The sequence below is a fragment of the Eptesicus fuscus genome, chromosome 4, assembly GCF_027574615.1.
Source record: "Eptesicus fuscus isolate TK198812 chromosome 4, DD_ASM_mEF_20220401, whole genome shotgun sequence".
NCBI lineage: Eukaryota > Metazoa > Chordata > Mammalia > Chiroptera > Vespertilionidae > Eptesicus > Eptesicus fuscus.
The window spans coordinates 72,654,890-72,668,243 of record NC_072476.1 but is presented as its reverse complement, the minus strand read 5'-3'; the positions used below and the strand labels follow the sequence as shown (position 1 = coordinate 72,668,243).

The 13,354-nt window shown below is 41.8% G+C and overlaps 1 protein-coding gene across 2 annotated transcripts in view; it reads left to right on the top strand.

Moving 5' to 3' along the window:
* SV2C (synaptic vesicle glycoprotein 2C) overlaps positions 1–13,354 on the top strand; it is a 121,577-nt gene that overhangs the window by 37,464 nt on the left and 70,759 nt on the right. For both annotated transcript variants that reach the window (XM_054714297.1, XM_008161943.3), the window contains exon 2: positions 1,304–1,484. In XM_054714297.1, coding sequence (XP_054570272.1) covers positions 1,304–1,484 — 181 coding nt within the window. The remainder of the gene's footprint in view (positions 1–1,303; positions 1,485–13,354) is intronic.

The following is a 13,354-nucleotide window of genomic DNA, read 5'->3' as shown; positions in this document are numbered from 1 at the left end:
ATTCATTCACTGTAGCTGTCTATACTTGGCCGTCTGCAAAGCAGCACCCACATGTCACTGATGTGAGGGTCACCAGACTGTCAGGTGCTCTCTTTCTGGGTCTTATCTTGATCCATTAATCGTGTGGTAAGCAAATGAATTCAGGACGAATGTTAAAGTGGGCTATTTCCCCCAATGAATCCAAAGCAATACATCAGCCAATGGTTTGTGTGTGTGTGTTTTTAAGCTTATACTTAGATGCTGCTGAGTATCTTGAATGTGCCTTTGAAAAGGGGCTGTTCAAATGGTGCTTTGGTGAAGCAAGGCAAAAGGCAGAAATAAATGAAAGGTGTGTTCGCAGCTTTTTAAACACCATATTCAGATATAACGAACTTCATGGTTAACTATGCCATTTCCCCCGGACACTGCACAGCCTTTTGGAGACCTCCCTGAAGTAGCATTTGCCACACCTAACGTCATTTAATCCTGAGAAAGAATCTGGACAGGGCTTACGGGGCCTGGTCTTCAGAAGAAGCAAGTGAATTAGAAAATTCAAGTGTATACTCACCCTGACGCAAAAGGGACGTCTATCTAGCTCTTGATTTTCCATTTGCTGTCCTCATGGAAGCGAAGCCAACTGCGACGAGCTGCACAATTTCCAAAGTGCTAACAGCGATTTCCCTTCTCCCTGCACTCCAAGAAACAGTTTTCTCTTAATGCACGGAGTGTGAGACTATTTTCAGATTAAATCTTGTACTATCTGAACTCACCTTCCCCAGCTTTCTTTCCTTCCCAAGGAAGAGCCAGGGCTTTCAGAAGGGCCTAGAGAGAAAGCACCCATGGGATCCTCTAAAGGGTTCCTAAGGGTCTGACCTTGGCCCAGGTCATGTGCTACAGGCAGAGACTGGAAGCAGACTGGGAATCCACTCTGATGGGAGCCCCTGACTCGGTCCCTCCTCGTGGCCTTGTCGTGGGGGTACGTCAGGCATTCAGACCAAAGGTGATGTAACTGTGAGTCAGATTGTAGACTTGTTCTGTGAGGAGACTCCTTAGGCCTGCCCGCTCTGTACCCATCCCCACGAGACTGGTGAGAATGTGACTGTTTTCTTTTTGCCCTTGCCATTGGTCATGGCAGCCAAAGGTAGCCCACAAGAGCTCACTTCCCAACTTGAAGGCTGATTTGTGTGTCCTAAAGGTTATATTTTTAAAGGAAGCTTTTGCCATGGAAAATGCTGGAATGTATTTTGCTCCCTGCTCATTTGCTGTTACACGTGTCCTTTACTCCCAAGCGCTGACGTGTTCCTTTGTTCGCTGTGTGTTGCAGGCAGCATCGTCTACCTCGGGATGATGGTGGGGGCGTTCTTCTGGGGAGGACTGGCAGACAAAGTGGGAAGGAAACAGTCTCTCCTGATTTGCATGTCTGTCAACGGAACCTTTGCCTTCCTTTCTTCGTTTGTCCAAGGTTATGGCTTCTTCCTCTTCTGTCGCTTACTTTCCGGATTCGGGTAAGGTTTTCTCCTTCATGTTTTATAGTAAAGTGTTTATTCTTCATAATTATACGTGTTCTCTTCTCTAGAGGACCTCGTTACCAAGAAATTATCCCTTAACACATCTCCTTCCCTATCTTCGTGTCAGCCTTATGGGCCATAATGCTGGTTCTTAGAAATACAATTACCAGCATTTACATCCAGAAGAGAAGGGAACACATGTCTGTGTTCTCATGGCTGATTCTTTTAGTATTTTACTTCTAGGAAATGGGGATTGTTTTCAATGGAAAGCTGTTTCCATGGCAGAGCACATTCATAAATGTATTTTTCTTCTGAAAATTTAATTCAAGCAAGAAATAGCTCTGGCCATATATTATGGATAATTAAAAGTTTGAACCATTCAGGCACTCTCTTAAATCCAGGGTGAGAGTGTTTCCAGTAAATGTTGTTTTATCGATCTATGATAACAGCATATTTAACGAGGTAGGAAGCCTGCTTCCTGAGATGGAATAGGTTGTGTGTGGTTTTTTTTTTAAAGTTCTTGACTTTCTGTTGAACTAACAGAAGTTGTGCTGTCAGCCAAGTGCAATGGCATAGTATAGCCAATGGTGTAGTCATTTTCGTTAAAGAGCGTGAAGCACTTACTACTACTACGTCAGTCCAAGCTTCGGAACCCAGAAGCTCAATTAGGAGAGTCCAAGGAACTCTGCTTGGATAAGGAAAAAAAATAGTGGAAATAAAAAATTCCTGACTTGTGCTTGAGCACTTCATTTTCATTAGAGACATTATTTCTAAAGTGCATAGCATAAGGTGAATCTAGGAATCATATAAAATAAAAAATAAATGGAGAAAGGGAAGGAGACAGTGCTGGGTTATGAATTTGAGAAGCATATCAGTTGTGGTTGTTGATGATAAACGTACCCACAGAGCAAAACACCGTTTTGCCAGAAGAGAAGTTCAGAGAACTACAACATGCATTTTTATTAATTACATAGAGTAGTGCTTTAAAATCAGCTAAGATTAGTAGGAATATAAAGCATCAGAGAGAAAGCGCATAAGTGGGTTACTTCAAGAGCACAAAGTTTCCCCATGCAGACTAATGGGTCACTTTTATAGCTCATTCAAAATAATTTTAAATTTTTATATGACTTTCTCCTATAAGATTTGTAGACATACTGAGATTGGTATATTATCCACAAATTTTTCTAAACTTCTTTTTTAATCTCCTTACAGCCCCTCACATGCTACCTTCTGCACACAATGGGCACTTTGCAAATATGAGAATAAATTGCACAAATTTCAGGAAATTTCATCAGAGTCAATACATTTCAGTACACCATTCGAGTAAACCTAGAGGGTTGGAAAGTTTGGGAGTGTATAAAAATATTTTCTCCTTGGAAAATAAATTATCAGAATCAATAATTGGCTTTGAAATGGTGGAGGAAAGGAGCTTTTCCTCAGCCTTTGATGTTCAAAGCTCTGTGTGAGACTGGCTTGCATACACCGCTGACGTGGGAAGGTAATTTGGCTCATGGATTCAAGGGCTGCAGCATTCCTAATTCTGAGTAACTTGAGATACCTGAGGAAGAACAGGTGTTATTTGCAGCTGTCTTTTAAAGGACCTTCTCAAAATCGATGGGATGAGACATTCTTGCCACCGGGAAAGGCCAAGGTTTCCCTCTGCTTTCTATTACCTACATAATACCATTAGCCTGTCTGGAGAAGGCTAATAGCCTAAGTTCTGAAATTTCCAGTCCTTTCCATTTGCAGTCTTATCCAGGAAATTCCAACCATATCCACACACTCAAAAGTACCTGACTGTGGCCAAATTATTATGGCAATATTAATTGCCAATCTGCTGTGATATGATCAGCCCAGTTGGCTGCAGGGAAGAGGGCCATTATGGTGGCTGCAAAATACTCAAAGAGAATGGACTGTCCAGAAGCTGATTCAAGGGCAGTACAGAGCAGAGACTACTTGGGTATATTCATGACATCATCTCTGCTGCAGATAAATCATCCTTCAGCAGCAGGATGACCTCTAAATAACATAATTCACCTGGCAAAGCACAGTGTATTGCTAACTCAGCAAGCTTTCCAAATGGTGATGCCAGAGGCAAGTGCACCGTGCCTCCGCGAAGTTGGCACAGGACTAGAAGTCCAGTGGCCTAGGTCCATCTACCCTGTCCTTTACTGCGGCAAAGTCACTCAGGTTCTCCAGTCTGATTCGTCTTTTGAAAATCTAGTAGGAGGATCAAGTGAGATAATGGTTAAAAGTACACGGTAGAGGAGGAAGTGTGGGATAATGTTTAGGAGCAGTCCCCTATGGTTTGGCAGTTACTGTTCTCTCTTTGTTCTTGTCCCATTCCTCCAGCTAAGCTGCCTGTGCTCATTGCCTCCGAATGACAGCAGAGGGAGAGCAAAAAAAGAGGCCTCTTTCTGGCTTTGAAATTTCAAGTCTTGCCATGAGGGAAACAGAAAGGAGGAACCATAGGCAAAAGACTTGGGAGAAACCAGGGCAAGTAAAATGGCGCCTTCCTGCTCCCCAGAATAGATGGGGATCCCCTAGGCTGGGGGCAGGGCTGAGAGGAGCCATGTGAGCTTACTCACCTGGGCCCACGTGACAAAACTCCCACAGTTTTGTGAGATCCAGCAACTAGGGGGACCTGAGAAACTAAGTTAAAGAAAATGAAGAAAGATAATGATCTTTCTTAGCTGAGTTTATGGGTCATGTTACCTACATGTAACATGAAAAGTTGATGACAGAGGACTTTTTCATAAGTTTTTTTATTTGTGTATAGTTGGCATATGGTATTATATTGGTTATATACAGGGGGGCAAAAGTAAGTTTACAGTTGTTTGTATGGAAAATAACACAATAATTAATAAAAATGCAAGAATAAACTCCATATTTCATGTACTCTCAACTGTAAACCTACTTTTGCCCCACCTGTATTTCAGGTGTACAGTATAGTGACTCAACATTTTTATACCTTACATCGTGATCACCACACTAATTCTAATAGCTGAGTGACTTGAGTTACTAGTAATCGTCTGTTACCACACACATTTATCATAATATTATTGACTGTATTTCCCTTTCCCTTTTCACCCATCCCCCCAACTTCTCTCTTCTGGTAGCCATCCCTTTGGTCTCTATTTCTATGAGTCTGTTTTTATTTTGTTTTGTTTGTTCATTTGTTTTGTTTTATTTTTAGATACCACATATAAGTGAAACCATATAGTATTTGTCTTTCTCTGCCTTACTTATTTCACTTAGTGTAATAACCTCTAGATCATCCATGTTGTCACAAATGGCAAGATTTTTTCTTTTTTAATGCTGCATAATATTCCACTGTGTGTATACATATACATATATACATATACACACATACATATACACATATACATATATACATACACACATATATATATATGTGTGTATGTATATATATGTATGTATATATATCCTATATAATAAAAGCCTAATATGATAAGTGTCCAGTCATCCAGTGACTGGTCAACTGTTCAACCAATCAAAGCATCATATGCTAATGATATGCTAAGGCCATTCAACTGCTCACTGTGACATGCACTGACCACCAGGGGGCAGACACTCCGACCGGTAGGTTAGCTTGCTGCTGGGGTCCAGCCGATCGGACTGAGGGACCACATCCTGTGGTCCCTGTCTGGTCCTGATCATGCACCAGTGGGGTCCTTCGGCCTGGTCTGCTTCCTCTCACAATCCAGGAACCCTCGGGGGATGTAGGAGAGCTGGTTTCTGCCCTATCACGCAGGTCACTCCCCTCAGGAGGGCACCAGATGCAGGGCTCACTGCTGGCAAGTGAGCGGCATGAGCCTCTCCCGATCAGGACTGATTGGGCACGAGCCCGCGGCAGGCGCAGTGGGGCCGGGTTGAGTGGGAGCAGCAGGTAGGAGCTGCAGGCAGTGCTGGACTGTGGGTTTTGGCCCCATCCCGCAGGCCACCCCAAGGGACCCCACCAGTGCACGAATTCATGCACCGGGCCTCTAGCATATGTATAATATCTTCTTTATCAATTCATCTGTTGATGGATACCCAAGTTTTTCTCAGTAGCTCTAGAGTTCATCAGGACACCCTGTCTCTGAATTGCTGGGTAGTCTCAGCCAAGTCTCTTTTTTTCTCCAATTCTACTCCAGTTCACCTCAAAAAACACTTTAGCACCTGCTCTACCCCTGAAACCATGCTATGTCTTTCATGGATGTAGGTGAGCCCAGACCCCAAGAAAGACCCTGGGAGTTCTCTTTTGTCTTCTTGGTAGCACTTATTGATGCCTGAAAATATTTTCTTTTTATGTGTTTATTTTCCTCTTCCCTCAGCATGTGAATTCCAAGAGGGTTGGGATTGACAAGACAAGTGTGTCTGCTCTTTACTGCTTAGTTGCCCAACGTGGGCGTGGTTACTATAAGGGATGGAGTCAAAGCAGCAGACTGCACAGACCTATATGGAGGGTGCACCTAGAAGTGAAATAGATACTAATTCTTACTTCATCTGTATAAGCAGAAGAGTTCTAGTCAAGTGAACAAAAATTTAACTTGTATAATAAAAACAGAGTTCAATTACAAGACCTGAGCCAGTTTATAGATGAAGAACCCCTTGAATGAAGGATCCTGGGTCCCCTCGAGGAAGGATCCTGGTATATTACTGAAAATTTATACTGTTAATCTTTCCCTCAGCCTTCCTCAGGATACCTACAGCCTTTTACCAGGGTAATTGTGCATGAGGGAAAAGAAAATAATCAGACTTTTCAGGAATTATTACTGGACACTGGCTCTGAACTGACACTTACTCCAGGAGACCTAAACTGTTACTGTGGCCCGGCCAGTGTGGCTCAGTGGTTGAGCATTGACCTATGAACCAGGAGATCACAGCTCAATTCCCAGTCAGGGCATATGCCCAGGTTCCAGGTTCAATCCCCAGTGTTGAGTATGCAGGAGGCAGCTGATCAATGATTCTTTCTCATCATTGATGTTTCTATCTCTCTCTCCCTCTCCCTTCCTCTCTGAAATAATAAAAATACATATTTTTTTAAAATGTCAGGGTAAGGACTTATGGAAGACAGATAATCAATGGAGTTTTAGCTCAGGTTCATCTCAAAGTGGGCTCAGTGGGTCCCTGAATCCATCCTGTGGTTATTTCCCAGGTCCCATTCTATCGCATCTGACAGAATCTTCACATTGGCACAGCACCTGCCTACTGGTTCCATACACTGGGAATCTCAGAGGAGGAGGAGAATTTCTGGGCCACAGTCTAAACCATCCAGTAATGGGACCAGGAATCCCCTGGCTAGGACTTAAGTTGCAGTTAAGTTCTTTTGAACTAGCAACTCTGTGGACAAGTAAACTGTGCATCCTAAAATCCAAGGTTAAGCTGCCTTCATGTTGATTTTATTAAAAACACCGTAGGTTGCTCTATCTTATTTTATTGTTGAAACATCATTTGCAGCACTGGGTTATATTCCTGTTTCTGCATATAAAGGAGACTGGAAGGAGCTCATGTGTTAGCCTGATGACTATCTGGGCTTATGGTTCCATTGCCTCTAACTGTGCTTTCTACTTAATTCACCACACCAAGTCATGAATATATTTTCTTAGTCACATAAATATGTCCAGCTGCCATATTCTGTGTGACTTTCAATATTTATTCAGTGCCAAGAATAAATTTCCTGCCAGGGACAGCAGTGCCTTTGCGGGAATGAGGAATAAGGCATCACCAATTATTCAGCTGTCTCTCACTTTCCTAAGTGAATCTCACTCCAGGGAACAGACACTTCCTTCTCCTCTTTTGTTACAGAAAATTAGAAAGATGGAAAATGGAATTGACACCATTGATTCATTTTCATTTGCCCAGGATTAAATTATTTGCTTCCAGTCACTGTTAATTATGGGAATGATAATGCTTCAGATGCTGGCAATGTCCAGGTTGGGAGCTGCTCACTGAGGGCCTGGCGCTGCTGAGCATGAAGGTCAGGAGAAAAATATGAAAACAACAGGAAGTAAGAAGCCATTCCAATGTGTCTGTCTGTCATAAGTGAATGGATAGTCACTTCTCCCTCTGCGTAAGGAGCCTCACAAATGCATACTTCATAGCTCTTGGCAATGGCCATCCACTAGCTAGCTACTATATTGTTATAATAACCAGAACGCCTTTATTTTGTAGGAATGATCACCATTAACTGGAATTCTTCAAGGTGTTCTATATCTAGCGTCTCATTTATGTCCACAACATTTTTAAATAATTAGGAATGCAAAAATAGTATGCATTTTTTAAAATATATTTTTTTATTGATTTCAAAGAAGAAGGAATAGGGAGAGATTGAAACATCAATGATGAGAATCATTGATCTGCTTCCTCCTGCACACCCCCTACTGGGGACCAAGCCCGCAACCCAGGCACGTGCCCTTGACCGGAATCGAACCTGGGACCCTTCAGTCCCCAGGCCAACGCTCTATCCACTGAGCCAAACCAGCCAGGGTGTGCCTTTTTTTAAATTAGAAAATTGAGGCACAGATAGATTGACTTCAAATGTTCAGTAGACCCCCACCCAGGTCTTCTGCATCTTAGTCTAATTCTAAGCTATAAGATTTCCCTTCAAAAGTAGTCTTTCTTTTAAGATATGTTTTACTTTCTTATCATATTGGAAAAATACAAACCCATTAACAATTTTTTAAAACTTTTACATAGTGCTTACCCTGTGAGAAATGCTGTGTTACTTTTTAAATATTGTCTCATTTAAACCTAATGGTGATCCTAGGAGGAAGGTACTGTTTATTCTACCAACTTTATAGATGAGAAAATTGAGGCACAGAGAGGTTAAGTAGCTGTCCAAGGTCACACAGTAAGTGGTGTCATCATAGCCAGTGAGTCTGGCTCCAGAGCCATGTTCATAACCACCAGACTGTGCTTTCTCAAATTTAATGAGCAATGTCTCCAATTCCATAGGACACAATGCTTAATATATGATAGGCACTAAATAAATGTTTTTTAACAGACCAGTTCAGGAAGATTTCTGATTTTGAGAACCAAAATGGAAAGAACTCTCCCGATATGGAAGAAGAGGCAACAGACTAAACTAGCTTTAATCCAAAAATAATCATAAACCCAAATTGTAAACAGTGGGTCAGCGTTTTCTTAGGCCTGTGTTGTCTGACAGGTCACATGTAGCAGCCAAGCACTTGAAATGTGACCAATCTGATATGCTATAGGTGCAAAATGCATAGCACTCAATTTCAGAAACTTAGCACATATAAAAGAACACAAAATATTTCATTAATTAATAATTTTACATTGATCACATGTCAAAATGATACTATTTGGGTATATTGGGTTAAATGAATATGTGTAAAAATTAACTTCACCTGATTTTTGCTGTATTTTAATATATTTTCTAGAACATTAAAAAAATATATGTGGCTCATGTGGTACTTCTATTGGAGAGCGTTGTCTTAGACAATGAGTTTTATGAGAATTTCCAACATAAAGTTGATCTTTTGGACACACTTTATTCCCCTGTATACGCTTTAGTAAAGGTGCTGTTGACCTCAAGAGAGAAGTAACAGAGCAAAAGTTCTTTTAGACTCACAGCCTGTAATTGTGAACAATGAGCCATGTGCACGCTTTGGAATTGGCCCTGTGAGCTCCTTGAGAGCAGGAACTTGTGATCTTCAAGCCTGTACTCCCCGCAACTGGTGGTGTGCCGGGCTGAGTACGGCTGGGTTAGGGGGTGGATGGGGAGATGATAGATGGATGGGTAAATGGTGGGTGGGTGGGAGGGTGAGTCGAGGAAGGAATGAGTAGATATGTACAGGCTGGAAAAGTCTGCATATTTTTATCATCATTTCTTGCAGTTCATCATAATGATCATCTCTATTCATGACACTATCTAGGTGCTGTAGGAATGAATGCATTCTTCCAGCTCTCTCAATAGGTAGATTAATTTTTTTTCCAGGCAGCATTAGAATCCTGACCTATGACCACACCTATTCCCCCAGTGGCACCAGGTCTGCTGCTGTTGACACATAGACTTCTGTAAGTTTGGGGGCTCAGGGCACCAATCTGATAGCAAACAAGGACTAGGGGTTGGATTGAAGCTACGTCTTCTTAGAAACACAATTGTGTCAATTTAATTGTTCATTTACATCTCAATATTTTTAAAGCAGTCATTTTCTACCAATTATTCTATTCGTAGTTTCTGTAATATTGAAAAATAGCAACTGCCCATATTAAAGACTATTATTCTGTAAACTGTGGCTTTGGAGATTGGAGGACGAAAGCTATCCAAACCACCCATCCGTTTAGCACTGCCAGTGTGCCTAGGACCGTGGTCGGCAAACTGCGGCTCGCGAGCCACATGCGGCTCTTAGGCCCCTTGAGTGTGGCTCTTCCACAAAATACCACGTGCGGGCGCGCACGTACAGTGTGATTGAAACTTCGTGGCCCATGCGCAGAAGTCGGTTTTCGGCTCTCAAAAGAAATTTCAATCGTTGTACTGTTGATCTTTGGCTCTGTTGACTAATGAGTTTGCCGACCACTGGCCTAGGAGATTCCCACTCTTGATGTGTTGAGTGGTTTGGTTATTATTAAGTGTTCTCCTGTTTCTATCTTGATTACTTGCAATAGCCACGTCAATATAGCAATCTCATTTTCTGTGCAAACCCAGCTCATTCAGAGCCCGTTAGATCTCTGTTCTTTCATCTCAGCCTCTGAACAGCCTCCTCTGTGATAGCCTATTTACTTTCATGAAGAAGGCGCTGAAAAGCCCGTCTTTGGGGGCTGCTGCTTTTAACTGTTTATTTCTGTGTCCAATTTAAAACATAATTAATTGCTTCTGAATTGCTATGCAACTTGCCTGTGTCTTCCTTCCTCTTTTGTTGATTCTGAGTAAGGATTAAAAGGATGTTTTTCATGCAAATTATTTGTAACGGTGATTTCCGCATAGGCAACATCATTCACTATTCTTCTTATAAACCCAAAATACTGTCTAGAGAGCTCTTGGTGGACTTTACCCTCACTTTCACCTGTATGAACCTGTGACGTTACAACAGTTATTCCTCATTTATGTTCTCCCTTAACGCCCGTTTCCCCGAAACGGGAAGTGGAAGATTGAGGTAAGGGACTGTTTTGAAATCACATGGTGAAATAAGTTAGAATGAAATTATTCTGTTACAGGCTCCCTGGAGAATGAAAGCAGAGCAGAATTACTCAGTAGAATCCCTCCTCAGGACAGGAAGTCATCAGACATCCCATAATCTCTTCCCTAAGGTGTCACACTTCAAGCCATTTTAAGTGCAATTGCTTTTATCTGCAGCCTCCCTCTTCCATTGCAGAAGCCCGAATTCCCACCCATCTCAATAGCCAGCATAAATCAGTGTGATGAGGGACAGGGACCAACAGTCCATCCCTAAGCTGCCACCTGAGCTGGAGGTGTGGCTGTGAAGTGTACAGGCCTCAGGACACCCAGGCTTCCCCGTTTCTCCTCACGGTTTGTGCAGACAGTGCTATTGGTCGTTCTCCTTCCTCTGGCCATGATAAACTGAGTGAACTTACGTGCCTCATTCTCCCAACAGAGGAGAAGTCCTGTCTGTAAAGCTGATACACCCTTTGCCTTACACAGTATCCACTCCTGAATTTGTCTTAAATTACTGAGGAAAAGCAATGTTTCATGATATTCACCAGATGCCTAGTATTGAGTCAAATACAGAACGTTTGAGGAACTTGTGTGTGTCTATGTGCATGCTCATATGTAGAATGGGGTGGGAGAGGGCTCCCAACTCATTCTAGGAATGTTTTGTTTTTGTTTATTGATTTCAGAGAGGAAGGGAGAGGGAGAGAGAGAAAGAAACATCAATGATGAGAGAGAATCATCGACTGGCTGCCTCCTGCACGCCCCACACCGGGGATCGAGCATGTGCCCTGACCGGGGATCAAACTGTGGTTCATAGTAGACGCTCAACCACTGAACCATGCCAGCTGGGCAGGAATGTGTTTGAATACAGTTTTGTTTAGTTTCTTTAGTTCCTATAATTAAAGTTGTACAAACCTAAAATTAATATTATTAGGGAATAATCCCAATTCTGAAATGCCAGGTATCAATGTTCTATTTCATTGTGTCAATTCAACTATTTGGAACCCACCTATATAGAATGTGGGTTTTCATTATTTCCTCTGTGCCTCCTATTGCCAAGGATAATTGAGAGTTGACCCTTTTGACAGCTAATAAAATAGACTTAAATCCAATTCTGAGAAAAATTCCTTCATAAGCACCCTGATCTAATTGCTTCATCTTTGTAAACATAAATTATGCTTTGTAAACGTATAAGCATTCTGATGGAAAATGGAATAGTAATAGTTAACATCATAATACACTGTAATGTTTTTCTCGCCTAAAGGACATCACAGTAAGACAAGGAGCAATGTTTTCCCCAAAAGAGATGATCAGCCCATGATAAGAAATGTGAATGCTTGGGTTGTTTTATAGGTCTCTGAATCTGAAGGACTTTGCAAAGGATTTAAATAGACTCCCTCCCTCATTTTCACTCATTCATCCACTGATATTGGAGTTCCTTGCTGTCTGTCTGACAAACATTGAGATACATCCATGCAAAAATAATCTCCTGAAAAAAGAGGCATTGAATCAAAACCAGCTGGATTGCTCATATGCCCTTATAAGTTGGTATTCTCTTTTATGCAACATGATTTGTTTAAAACTAACAGGCGAGTCTACAGCCTTCCACTTGCTGTCTTAGTCACCCTGGAGTACATTGCCCTCAGTTCAGCACGGCCTGGCATATCTTGACATGCAATGGTGCCTTCACGAAGTGTGAGTTACTGCTCTTGCATATGAACTGTCCAGAATCCCGTCGAAACATTAATTAGGATGTGAAAAGTCAATAAAAACTGGGACTCTTTTTATGCATTGAGAAGTGAGGCCACAGATTAGGGACCTGGGACCTTATGGCGCAGAGAAAACGGATGCATCACATCGAGTGGAAAAAAAAGAAGTAGCATCAAATGATTAAAGATACAGACATTTTATTTCCCATTAAAATTGTGTGTTGTCATGAAACCATTTTAACTCTGTTCAAAACTTTGTTGAATGTTTCAATTCAACTAGCTGTCCATGGTTTGAGGTCCTCAGCAAGCTGACAGAGCACTGTGTGCCTGACATGGTGAGGCACCGAGCCAGCTCTGACAGCGCCACTCACGCTTGTTTCTTGTTGGGGGTCTGGTTGATGGACTGGGGGCTGTCTGGCTACCCTGGTGTGATGGCACTAAATGGTGCTGCATCTGAAGTCATGTGGAATCATACTTCTAGAAATTTTAGTACAACTGCCACATTCATAGCTCGGGGAAACAGATATAGATGCTTTAAGTTAGTGATTTTTAAACGCTTTGAACAGCAACTCTCATTAAGAAACACAGTGGGGCCCTGGCTAGTGTTCTTAGTGGTTAGAGAATACCAAAGGGCCCCAGGTTCAATTCCCGGTCAAGGGCACATATCTGGGTTGCCATTTGCTCCCTGCCCCTGGTTGGGTTGCATGCGGAAAGCAACCAATCAATGTGTCTCTCTCATGTAAATGTTTCTCTCCCTCCCTCCTTCCCTTCTACTTTCTCTGAAAAAGCAATGGAAAAAAATAGCCTCAGGTGAGGATTAACAAAAACACAAACAAAAAAAGAAACACATTAGGACTTATTATACATTTTCATATATATGCATACACATATACATATGTATATGAAACATTATAAGTATGTCTGTAATGGGGACAAAAATTTCATGAAATGGTACTTATCCTTATTTCTTGAGTGGACTCAAATAGCTTTACTTAATTTTTAAAATGTTGCTTACA